At 50.1% G+C, this 12,867-nt stretch overlaps 2 protein-coding genes across 4 annotated transcripts in view; one reads left to right on the forward strand and one right to left on the reverse strand.

The window, feature by feature from the left end:
• The window catches only part of sspn (sarcospan (Kras oncogene-associated gene)), an 80,808-nt gene extending 78,506 nt beyond the window's left edge, over nt 1-2,302 (forward strand). For both annotated transcript variants that reach the window (XM_055509943.1, XM_029152413.3), the window contains one exon: nt 1,032-2,302. In XM_055509943.1, the coding sequence (XP_055365918.1) occupies nt 1,032-1,391 (360 nt within the window). In that variant the 3' untranslated portion in view covers nt 1,392-2,302. The remainder of the gene's footprint in view (nt 1-1,031) is intronic.
• Nucleotides 2,303-3,835: 1,533 nt separating this feature from the next.
• itpr2 (inositol 1,4,5-trisphosphate receptor, type 2) overlaps nt 3,836-12,867 on the reverse strand; it is a 35,626-nt gene continuing 26,594 nt past the window's right edge. For both annotated transcript variants that reach the window (XM_055509395.1, XM_029154884.3), the window contains 8 exons: nt 12,622-12,786; nt 12,353-12,536; nt 11,306-11,392; nt 10,378-10,499; nt 10,108-10,273; nt 9,876-10,036; nt 5,703-5,864; nt 3,836-4,710 (listed from right to left, as the gene is read on the reverse strand). In XM_055509395.1, the coding sequence (XP_055365370.1) occupies nt 4,630-4,710; nt 5,703-5,864; nt 9,876-10,036; nt 10,108-10,273; nt 10,378-10,499; nt 11,306-11,392; nt 12,353-12,536; nt 12,622-12,786 (1,128 nt within the window). In that variant the 3' untranslated portion in view covers nt 3,836-4,629. The remainder of the gene's footprint in view (nt 4,711-5,702; nt 5,865-9,875; nt 10,037-10,107; nt 10,274-10,377; nt 10,500-11,305; nt 11,393-12,352; nt 12,537-12,621; nt 12,787-12,867) is intronic.

A 12,867-nucleotide genomic window follows, 5' to 3' on the forward strand; every position in this document is an offset into this window, starting at 1 on the left:
TTTCAAGGCAATTAAATCCTGTCCTCCACTGTGCGCTGCTGAGGGGCAGCGAACATCTTAGAAGCAGTGCGTCGTCCTCGGGAACATGTACGTACGATCATTCAAAACACGGTGGCGCAGCTAATGAAAAAAGGCCCGAGCATGTCAGCAGATCAGCATCGGAGGTTGAAAGCAATGTCTGAAGTCGTTAAATGTTTATCCAAAGATGAACATTTCTTGTTTACTGCAACGCCTGAAGGCGACATGTTTACAGGAGCCTTTGTCTTAATTATAACTCCTCACTGCTTCAGCTGCAGTTCTTTCTCTCACACCGAAACCTTTAAATAAATGATGCCATTAATTCAAACTGATCAATGGCGACTGTGCTATGTTCATTTTTTTAGCGTCCAGTTGATTTCTCTAACCAGCTCAAACTGGGTGCAGCGGTTCCCAGAGTTCACTAGTAGAAACCTTATGGTACGTGTTTGTTCCTACTCACATTAGTTCCATAAGGCTCCGTTTCCTTCTTACCTGCTTTTAGGTTTCGGCTCATTTTCCATGTAATGAAACACATAATGCGCAACAGTATTTGCGCATTTACGCACCCGCTGCACGCGCGCCTCCCCGTAACCAAGCGCACCCGAGACTTCACAGCTGCTCCCAAATTAATATAAATGCAATTTCAAATCTAGCCCCGCTCGTCGTGTGCATAATTCCCCCGGCAGCTGTAACAGGGAGCAACAGATGAGGGCCCGCCGTTATATAAAGGTCGGATTAAGATAAAGGTTGTTTTTTTTTTGCGCTGAGATTGTGCAACAGCAGAAACGACACGCTGTCACAGTTTAATGCGGTATTTTTAGACGCGCTCAAAGGATGCTGCGCTGAAGGTGGGAGGCGGCTGCGGCTGCGGCTGCGGCTGCGGCTGCGGCTGCGGGGCCTCAGGTTAATCACCAGACTACAGACCTAAGCAGGGGTTGAGTTTGCACTAGAGCAGCACAGAGAGGACCCATGAGGGGAATGTGAATGTGCCTATCCTCTGCCCCCCCCCCCAGCTCCTCTACTTCGCCCTGTGCACCGTGGGCCTGGTCGTTTCGCTGCTGGCCATGGCGTTCGCCGCGCACCACCACGCGCAGACCAGCGGCCTCACCTGCGAGCCGCTGGGAGGGGGCTGCGAGTGCACCCTGGATCCGGACGACCCCATCGCCCGCACCTTCGCCTACGAGCAGGTGGAGGACTGCGGGAGCATCCCCGGCACGCTCCCCCTCTACTTCCTGGTCCAGATCGTACTGAACCTGCTCCAGGCGCTGGTCTGCGCCGCCGGCGCCTTCGTCATGTGGAAGCACCGGTACCAGGTCTTCTTCTCTGGGCTACAGGTCGGCTCGCCCTCCGCGCAGCAGTGGAGCAAGGTTTAACCCAACGGTGGTCGAATATCAGGAACACGTGCCAAAGTGTGTTGTGTTTGATGTCACTTTATATTGATTTCGCAGTAGTTGTACTATTTTGGCCTTTTGCACAAATTTTGTACTTCATTTAAAAGATTTTGTACTTCGCTTTGCAAATGATATAAAAGGAACTTGGAGAAAAAAAGGAACTGGTCTATTTTTGATAAACACAAGATGGTTGTTTTGAACAATTATACATTCAAAGCCTATGTAATTATCATGATATAGGGCTCCTATATAATTACCACATTGGACAAATTATAAACACAACCCTGACACTAAACTGCTGTAACTGGATCAAATCAAAATATCCTTTGGTTACTGAGATTGAGTGAGTGCGATTAGTGATGCTTAGCTTCAGAGAACACAGCATCACTGTGTTACATTGTTAAATGTTACTGCCTCCAGATTAAATGGTCAACATTGTCTAAACACAGAAGTTAATACTTGTGATCGAATTGTTCAGCCATACTGTTAAACTTCACACGTAGGTGGTACGAACAGATCCCGACGGTGGTAGCGCACACTGGGCAGACTGGGCGGACTGGAGCCAGACTGAACTGGGCTGTGGCTGGATGCCAGGCCAGTAGCCAGCATGACTCAAACAGCCTGTAGGAGTCAAACTACCGCAGCCACAGAGGGAGGGGGGATGGGGCGGGGTGAGGAAGGGGGGACTCAGACGGGCAGTACGACTGGAACGTCTGAATCATCAGCCGTGCTTTAGTTGTTTTAGTTGTAGACATGTTGGGTCATGAGAAGCTTTCAACCTGGATCAAATCAGGACATGCTTAATGTTTTACGTTCCTCAAGTTCAAGTGTTGAAAAGTGAATTTGAAAATGACCAGTGTTATTTTTTAATGATAAAGATGGTTGATAGGTGATAGTGAGAGCTGTCTGTGTTTCATTTGCCACCTAGCAGCCCCATCGTAGCCTATACAACTGTTTTGTTATGGCATGTGGGGAAACTGAGCCGGACCCCGATGTTGTTCAGCCTCGAAAGCGAACTTAAATATGCATGAGCCAGTGCTGCAGCCAAATATCTGACACGCTGCAAAGGAGGAAACGCACTGTGGGGACTGTGGTTGAAGCGAGGCTTCACACGGCTGGTCATCCTGGTTGACCTCTCACTCAACACGATGTGCAATCGTTGCATAACCTTCAACAGTGATTATCATTACACTTACCAGGGTTTATAGAAAGTGTTCTCAAGCACCAGCACTATCTATGAAAATAAGGGGCGAGTGAGGGTGAATCATGATGGTCGTGACAGCTGGACTGTCAGAGTCACGTTGTGCGCTTGGATATTAAACTATTTACACACTATTTTTAGAAAAATCGATCCGTTCCCTTTAGTGACGACCGTTGCGTGTGCAACAAGTGGGTCGGGGGCCACGGCCGCCTGCAGCCTCTGTGGCGTTGAAACGGCGGCGGGTCATGTGACCCCCAGCCCAAACACAGGAAGTCACATGCCAGTCATCACGGCGGCGTGTTTATTTATAACGGCGGCAGCGGCGCGGGGAACCTTCCACCCTCCTCCGCTCAGTCACAACTTTCTGTGCGGGAGAGCAGCCGCAGCGGTCGCACATTTGAATCATGCACCTGGTAACGTGATCCTTTCACGCTCGTGTTTATTGGGTTTGAATCGTGGCGCAGTCCCAAGTCCAAACGCTCGCTCGCGTCGAGCTACAGAGGTGTTTGGGACGTTGCCCTGTATTTATTGACCTTCCCTGGGTGTTTTCTCACTCTCACTACTGAGTACACACACACACAGGGCACGTGACTCCTGACTGTGGCTTGTAAATGGATTCAGAAACGACTGTGATCCAAATGTGTCTAAGGTTGAGCCCAGCGAGTGAAACAATACGCCGCCAAAGGGCTTCACTGAGGAGATCTAATGATGTGTCTCACATTCTCTAATATACTTAAGTTCCCCCAAGTAACTTTTTTTCACTCACAGTCAAAACATGGAGCCCAGATGACAAACGATCTGTTTAGGAAGTGATGCGGACGGAAGCGGGGAGGAGATGCTTTCCGTATCCATCCACTGCAAGGAGACTTGAGCCAGACAGCAGTGACAGTCCTGGCATTATCCTCCCTCAGTCCAATACATTCCAGTAATGCTGCACTTTACCCTTCTTTTCTACGCAGTGACAGCTGCTCACCATTACGGCACTGCGTGAGCTAATTTTAATGGCTGTCACAAGCAGCAGGAGCGAATGCAGGCCTGCCAGCGTAAACAGCGAGCTGAAGCCAAGAGGGATGGGCTTCTCTGCAGAGGGTAAATGACAGGACGGGATGAAAGACCCGCTAGAGCCTCTCTGTCATCTGATCACGTGTCACCAAAGAACCTAACGTACACGCGTCCCCACAAGCGCCGAGGGTCCACACCTGTATGAATACACACACTCGTGACATCACATTCTCTTGCGTTGCGCTCATAATTTATTTGTGCAAGTTTAAAACCCAGGTTCAGATTCGTCACAACCCAAGAAAAGAGGACTTACATAGAAAAAGAGCGAATACAGTCAGTATTAGAGTATTAGCCGACGCCTCTGCTGATGTCAGGTCTTTCCAGTCTCTATTGTAACAAAGCATTATCATCTCAGTGAACACTGCATTATGTACCAAAATTTCTATTTAGAGATTAAAAAGGAACTTTCAAGTAGGTTCGGCCGATAATTGTTATTTTTTCCCCATCTCTCTATAGACACATGTAAAAAAAAAAACTCGTGTGCAGCAAGTGCATCTTAAACACCACACAAAGCATTGAAAACTACCCCCCCCCCCCCACAATTCCAGTCACAATTGAATTTTATATCCCTTGTTTCTAAAAGTGCACTTCGAGTTAAGGCAGCCTTAATCAGAGACTTAAAACCAGTGTTTTTTACACACTCCTCCCCTGGAAGCCAGTTGGAGAAAGCTTCGCTCCCCTCGGCCCGTCTCCAGCCTCTGCAGGTCCAGGGGTTCTGCTGGGGTCCCACTGCTTACTCTCGCAGCGTGACCAATCGCGCAGACAGACGGTCTGTTGAGTCATTGTGTCCAACAGGCTGTTCGTTTCATATAAAAAGGCACTACATGTATGTTAGGATATTGCTGGATTCTCCGCAACTGTAGATGCGTGTGCTGTATTGTTCCTAAGGCTGGAGTTCACATTTGTTTTCGGCTCCCATCCTGCCCCCCCGGGGGCCTGAAGCGGGGGCCTGCGTCCTCAGTGGGATGAGACCTGATGGTTGGGCGCAGGAGGACCGAAAAACCCGAGTCTCTGCTTGTTCTTCCTCTGTTCCGTCATCTGTGGAGGCAGAAGATAGGGCCAACATTCAATTCAATTCTTACTACCATCGCATCTGTTAAAAGCACCTTTATTTGGATGAACCCTGTATATTAAAAACACAACTAAATGACTCACTTCGGCAAATTAATTTTCATTAGCTTGTTTTGCAGTAAAGAGAAAACTAGGACATCCTTGAAGCCGTCAGCTCAAACTCAGCAGCTGTTCGAACTGGAAACTCCAGCGTCCCTAAAAACTTTATTAGAGGACATTGTCATGTGTGGGTGTGTTTTGGTGCAGAAGTGTGACCTGCCTGTCAGATGCTGTGTCAGTGCATGAATCAGGAGCAGCTCGTCTCTCGCAACAATCACATTTGCGACGCTTTGAGTGTTGGCGCCATAAAACTGTGCGCGACTCAGCTACAAGAGGCGAGTGTGTTTATGGTGGGATATGTGCTAGAAATCTCTTTTTATCACAAAGCAAACCTATGACTCGGCGTCGGCAAGCGCAGACTGTGAAGCCGCTATAAGTGAACGTCTGTGTTAACCCAAACAAAAGATTCAGAGATAAGATGTCAGCGTCTCGCTTAAGGGCACTTCAGCAGCACATAAACGCGGTTGTTGCAGAGGTTACGTGAGAAATCCCGCCTCGCAGCGCAGCGCGGAGAGTTACGGCCCGGCCGGGGTTGTTGTTTTCGTTCGCTGCAGCGTGATCCTCCCCAGAAGGAGCTGTTTTCACACATCTGGCACAAGAGGAACAAGGACAGCCCTGTGACTGGAATCACATGCGGGGGAGGCAGGTGATGGGAGCGAGCAGTCACACAGCAGCAGCAAACAGCCACGAGCCCAGTGCCGAGTTCACGAGCGGTCACCGGCCGGTCACCTGTTGCGTTCGGGCCGCGTCGAGAGTCCGGCATCGAGAGATGGAGAGCCGACGCGTGACCTTTAACCCCGCCGCCCGTGGATGCACATGCATGATCGCAGCGCAGCATGAGCCCAGCGCCTCTACTCTACCTGCTCCTTGAGCTCGGCCAGCTGGCCCGAGAGCTGGGCCACCAGCGCCACCGTGTTGTCCAGCTTCTCCTGCAGCGAGCGCATCTCGTTCTGCTCGCCGTCGCCCTCGCTGCTCACCAGCGACATGGCCCGCATGCGGGGGAACCACTCCAGGTTCTTCTCCTGAGGGGAGAGAAAGGGAGATGTGGGCCGTCAGGGATATGGTGAGCGACAATGAGAAATAAGAAGGATTTGGGAAGTCGGCTCAGTAGGTCAGAGAGGCGCAGACCAGGAGACGGAGCGTTCAGGAGCTGCAGCCAGACTCCAGGAGGCAGGTAAACAAAGAGTTATTAACTGGAGGCAGGGTTAATATTAATCGTGACATCGGAATGGAGGCCGCTCGTGGCGTCGCCCTCGATGGTGTAACGTTTTGTAAGCAGCGCCGGCGTCTCTTGGATACTGCTGATAGCAATTATGCACTAAGTGAACAGTAACTGGCATTTCAATTCTCACCCACTCCACAAACACACTGTGGATGTGGCAATGAGTCACCGTCGTCTATCAGGAGCCTAAGTGGGACTATGGTGTTATTTATGTGCGACCGTGCGTCCGCATGCTCACATGCAAATGAAGATGTGCGGCGCGTCGTGTGTTTGTCCAACAGCGCAGCGGTGGACAGAGCGAAGCATTTGCAGTAATGCCACGAGCAAACAGCAGGCAAAACAAACCTATAGCATTATGTAATGGTCCGCGTGTGTGTGTGTGTGTGTGTGTGTGTGTGTGTGTGCGTGTGTGTGTGTGCGTGCGTGCATCTGCACACAGCAGACTCCCGTTCTACAACAATCCCGCTCTTGTGAAAGCGAGACAGGTGTCACAGACACAGACGCTCGGCTGATCTTATGTAACGTCCCCTCCGCTCGCTCGTCTCATGGAAATTACTTAAAAGGTGCTAAGAGTGGGATTTGAGTGGCACCGCATTAGGTCCGGTGGGAGGAGGGAGGTATTCTCCCACCTACTCTTATATAAGAGTCGACGGCGGGATAGAAATGCTGGTCACAGTGTGAGAGGAGAGGAGAAGAGAGGTGAGTGGAGGAATGTGGAGAGTGTGGGCTGTTCGTTTGGGTCTCGGCAATGAATCACACATTATCCCACTTTGCTGAGTGAGACATTCGCGCTCGTGACATTTTATGGGATTTCCTCATGAACAGGACCGAGTAGTAAAAAAAGAAAAAAAAAAAAAAAACACCTTGTAGTTTCAAATATGTTAATGTTATTATTTCAAAGGCGAAGCCAGTCCAAGAAGTACAAGGAGCTTTTCGTCTCCAAATGATTTCTCATTAGGGGCTTTTTAGCTTTTGTCTCTTGTAGCATCGTAGTGGATTGGAATCAGCAGGCTTGTTGCAGTCACCCGCCACGAATCGGTTCACACGTAACGGCGTGGACGTCCACGGGGGGAAGGGGATGGACCGATTATGGCCGCGGAGCCTCGCAGTGTGAATGGAGTCATTCTGCAGCAGCTCGTCTGAAGGTTCGGGACTAATTCGGGGCCTCTGGCGTTAGAGACGGGCCAATAAAAGCGAAATGAAAGGCCGGTTTATTTCCTGGTGGCTTTAAACAGGAGAGGTCACGGACGAGGCTCCGGCGTGGCGACGAACCCAGGCCTGTGGAACGCCCGTGCAGTCGAGTCATGCATTTAGCTCCGTCGAAGATTCAATAAAAAAGATCCAAGGGACGTTATTGAGGGCGAACACGCTATTCCGTGTGAAGGCACGGACGCTCAGATGTGTTGAAGCAGCATTTGTGGATTAATGAGACGGAGATAAACCGTGATGGTACAGAATGTCCCTCCACTTTGCGCCTGTTATTACTTTTACTGTACAATGGTCCACTGTGTGCCGCGCTGCACTGTGTGTGTGAATGAGTCAGGCACCGGCGTTGCTTAACTGATCCATTTAACAGCTCAGCAAGCAGGACTTTACAGACATTCATCTGCTTCTGGCTGCTGCCACAGGGTTCGCTGCAGCGGGAGCCGCGTTTAGGCCGACGCCGCGGTCGGGATTAGCGTCGCGTCTTCTACCGGCGCGGTTAAAAGAATGCCACGGATTTAGTGCTGAGCAAATGTGAACGCTCGAATCACTGCCTCTTTAAACTGCAACGGTGCGATTCACTAAAGGGACGAGGCAATAACCTGGTGGACGATCAACAGGGAGCACTTCTGGTCACTAATTAATCAAAAACCTGAGCTTTTATTTGCTTTGCCCCTTTTTCATTGGGGAAATTTGTTGGGTTCGTCTTTGAAAACTGATATAAAGTGTTTGCTGCTGTTGTTGTTATTCTTGACGTAATTTGAGGCAAAATGCACTTAATTGAACTGTGTCCACATGAACAAACAACCTTTCACACACACTGTGCTGAGTTGCAGCAGTGCTTTTAATCAACAGCCACAAAAACACAGGGGTGACACACACACACACACAGTAGAGTGCAGACAGAGTGCCATGGGTCTGCAGTATCACACACACACACACACACACACACACACACACACACACACACACACACACACACACACACACACACACACACACACACACACACACACACACACACACACACACACACACACACACACACACACACACACACACACACACACACACACACACACACACACACACACACACGCTCTATCTTTAAAGGCCTCCGTCACTGACCTCCGCCCTCACTTTGCCTGTCAACCTCACCCTCCTTTTCTATTCCGAGACTTCTGCTTCTGCGGCCGACGGCGTGTCACATGCGCGCCGCGAAGCGAACGAAGGCTCGATAATGTGACGCTGACTCCGTGTCTGTACAGTGAGGGAGAAAGGGACAGGAGAGCACGTGCCAGGCAGGGCTGAGCTATTAGCAGGCCACTTGAGATGGGTTATGTAAGAGCGCTGTGGCTGCTGCAGTACCTGCTAGGCGCACAAACACCCATGCAGCTGATTCACATCCACAGCACAGCGCGCTAACAACGTGCAAGATGATCCCACTCCTCAGGTTGGCAAGCGCATCGCTCTGCTCCAGCCCAGCAGATGCGCTCATTATGGGAGTGTTGGGGGGGGGCGGGTGCATGTGCATGTGCACGCCGGGTCCTCGAGGGGAGGGAGGTGCACGGTTGTAATTAGTTAAAGGAACTCCATGCAGAGTTGCTCCCGAAAGCTGTGCTGCAGTCGCCGGAGTTTAACAGGTGGAGCTGCAGACACAGCCCACTCTGCTGCAGAGCGTGACCTATGATGTCACTCACAGCCTCATCCTGTGTTGTCTCTTCATTCTAGCTCCTAATAAGTAACCGAGGAAGACAGCTTATAAATAGATAATATATGAATAACAAACCTACACACAATGCGCTCCTCCTGTTTTTCTGCTGCATGTGCTTCCACTCTGCCTCACTGCAGGAGGTGTTAATAAAAACTCCTGATTCACCACTACACAGCGATACCTCGGCCTGGCGTCAGACAGGCGACCTGTTAGAAGACCTACTGATGCATATTAATTCCACGCCTGTCACCTGTTTGTTATGCAAATCGCTCATCTTAATGCAGCCATTCCTATGCCCGTCACGACTGAATGTTAATCACAAAATGTGCCATTGTGCTCCGAGGCTTCATTTGAATCCATTAACCTAATGGCAACACCTTTAGTGGCCCTTACATCCTTCAACTCCTTGTCTTGTGTGTCACTGCAGTAAGTTGGCGCATTGATGATAATGGAGCTGGACTGGGTTTAATTACTATTTAACCACAATGTGTCCCGGCAGGTTAGGAGCTCGGCGCAGTGAAGACTACCTGAGCGCATAGAGCCGGCTCGCTCCAGCAGAGAGGGGAAGGGGGAATAAATTGGGATGCTTGGCACAGGCCTCCAGGCTCAGTCGCATTTTTCGATCGCTCGCCTGCTGTAGAGGCTGACGCTGCTCCAGCGCTCTGTCTAAGTCTGCTGCCGAGGAAGGGTGCACGGCGTTACGGCGCCAACACTACGGTATCTGCGTGCTAATCAGAGCAACCCGCCTGCAAAATAGGACTTAGGATGGGAGATGAATGCGTCTGTCTGTCCATCTGTTCCGCGGGCTTCAGGTACATATAAACGGCCATGTTAATAATGCACAGCACCAGCATTAAAGATGATAAGATAAGCAAAAGATGTCGATTGACTGACCGCTATCATCTGAGCCACGTAGCTCTCAGGGCCGGTGTACTCCGTCGGGTCCTTCACCCTCACCAGAACCAGGAAGTAGAGGTAGTGCCACATGTTGTGCTCAGACTTAATGTGCTCCTCGAAGGAAACCGTCTTGTTGTCAAACTTGTCCCTCTCCAAGCCTGTGGCACAGAATGGGTGATTAGTAGCAGTCCTCATAACCTTCTGTCCGCCACAGCTGTGTTGTACCCACCACATATGAAACAAGTGGTTTTCAGGATTTCCTCCTTCCGTTGTTTCTCGCTTCTCAAGTCAGCGAAGGTGTCGATGATGACGCCAAAGATGAGGTTGAGCACGATGATGATGACGACGAAGAAGAACAGGAGGTCGTAAACTACTCTGGCAGCAAACAGAGGTTCCTGAAGGGTGGGAGTAATAATATGGGAACGTCATACGAATAGATATTAATAGAAGAAAATGTAGTAATAGGCAAAACCCTTTATTGACGTCTCCGTTTTCTTACCTCTTTAGAAGGTCTCCTGAGAATGTCTCCCACGCCTCCCCCATTACGAAGTCCCTGGTTCAACACGGTTATTATACACATGAGCAGAGTGTCGCACACCCGCTCTGTCTGATCATCCTTATCTAGAACAAAGCACGGACACACACAAACATGTGAGTAACACACTAAAGACTCTGATTGAGCTGCTGTTGTCTTTTTATTGTGCGTGTGTGTGTGTGTGTGTGTGTGTGTGTGTGTCACAAGACGTGAATTAAAATGGTGTTAAAATGTGTTTGAATAATAACTTGTTTGGAAAACAAGTTATTATTCAAATACGGTCTGAGTCTGAACTAATTCAAACCACGACCTCAGGGATGACTTTTATAACTACCCGATAACAAAACAACTTCTCCTGTGAATAGCTGATAATGATGTGACTAAAGGTCAAATGACTATTCTTTCATTCTAGCGGCTCCATACGCAATGTGCTATAACCTACACGTATGAGTTCTATCATATAAAATCCAGATATGCTATATGCAATAGACGGCAAGTGTTGCATAACCCCCTGAAGAGGAACGGGAGGTGAAGAAGAATGTGGCTGGGAGCACGTGCAGGCCCCTATAGTGCAGGTGATCCATGGAGACGCAGGAGGACAAACAGGAGCGTGAGTCACCTCCTCTGCCTCATCAAGTTTCTTTGTGTGCTTCCCATTGTGTGTATGCAAGCGTGTGAAACCACATATGACTGTGTGTGTGTGTGTGTGTGTGTGTGTGTAACCTTTCAGGGACTGAGCACTACCAGAAAGGTCACATCCACACCCACACGCTTGTAAAACCACAAAATCTTAGAACATGTCCACTCAACTGTGACGGTCGTGGTGAGAACGTAACATAACAACAAATAAGTGATAGTTAAAACAATCATTTATTCTAGTCGTTAAACTTACCAGGAGCAGATTTAGGTGCGGAGAGTGAGCAGGTGTCTTTCATACACGACTTTTCAACTTCGCTGTTTCGAAATAAATCGAACTTTCCTACGAATAATATAGACAGAATAACTGTGTCAGGTGAATTTGGTTAATAGTAACAATCTATTTGACTTGTGCTCTGTAAAAAAGCTCCTTTACCCCAATTCTCAGCCAATAAAATACTGTAGGCAGGAAACGCAGTATAGCACGACATTATATAAAATGAATCAGCATCTGCTGGGTGGGCGACAAAGCGATGCTGAAAATCCTGATCAAATTATGAGCACGTCAGCGGAGGCGCGAGCGGCGGAGGAGCCGCACTCAAACGAGGTCCAGTCGGGACAACGGGTGGAAGACGACCTGTCCACGGGGGGTGCGGCGCCGCCCAAAGAGAGCTTTCCACCAGACGGGCAGGAAGATGGAGGACGGAGGGCAAAGTGGGACGAGAGGAGGCAGGGAGGAGGAGCGGAGGAGGCGCGGGGGGGTCGAGAGGGGGGAGGGGTCAGGGGTCGCGACCCCACGGCGGCAGCGGTGCCGACGAGGCGCCTCTGCCTCGCGTCCTCTGACGGGCAGACAGCCAGCCGTTACATAAGCCTCCGCTGCTCTGCTGCGTCTGCCGGGCTCGATTCAGCCAAACGCGGGGCGGCGCGGCCAACAGGTTATGCAACAGGTGCACGTGTGCTAGCAGGTTGTCTTCCTGACCGGAGGAGCAGCGCGCCGGAGCTCATTAACACACCCACGCGCTGCACAGTGTTTGCACAACACCGTCTACACTACGCCGCACAGCCTTCCATAGACAGTTTGATGTAGTTTATTCATGTACCAACATTTAGTTTACATTAACCAGCCCACGGACGGTGGATTATGGCCGACAACTTAATGCTAAGTCAAAGAATATTTCTGATTACTGGGCTGATGGAGCAGTGACAACACGGTGAGAGTGAATTCAGTTCAGGTGAATTACTAAATATAAATGAGCACAGTATCACAAGCACGAGCAAGAAATGGCTTTTAATGAAGTCAGACCTGGTGCAGGGAGTCGGTCCACCTCCATGCGGAAATCGTCCTTGAGGAACAGAAAGCCGATAATGGAGAAGAAGTAGACGAGGAAGATGGCCAGAACGGCCGTCAGGATGATGGAGCGGCCGTTCCTCGTCACGCTCTTTATCACGTTGAGCAGCGTCTCTTCTCGGATCACCAGGTCGAACAGCTGCAGGGAGCAGCGTCCTCCGCCGGTTAACGACCTCTCCCTTCAACGAGGAGCCGGTGCATATGTGGCGGGAGGGCAAACTTACCAGGAAGCTGTAGAAAAACTCGTGCACGAAGAGGCCCAGGACGCAGATGATGGCGTAGCTCAGGTGGTAGATGAAGAGCATGTCCATGACCACGGCCTTGTAGCCTCGCGTGAACGTCCCCTGGTTCCCCACGAAGCTCACCAGAAAGACGACTTTGTTGAAGAGCTGAGAGAGGACAAGAAACGTGATGGGGAAAATAAAAAAAGAGGGTAGCGCACGCGCACGCAACGCAGTGCAAAGCTAGCT

Source organism: Betta splendens, chromosome 6, assembly GCF_900634795.4.
Source record: "Betta splendens chromosome 6, fBetSpl5.4, whole genome shotgun sequence".
In the NCBI taxonomy this organism is placed as follows: domain Eukaryota; kingdom Metazoa; phylum Chordata; class Actinopteri; order Anabantiformes; family Osphronemidae; genus Betta; species Betta splendens.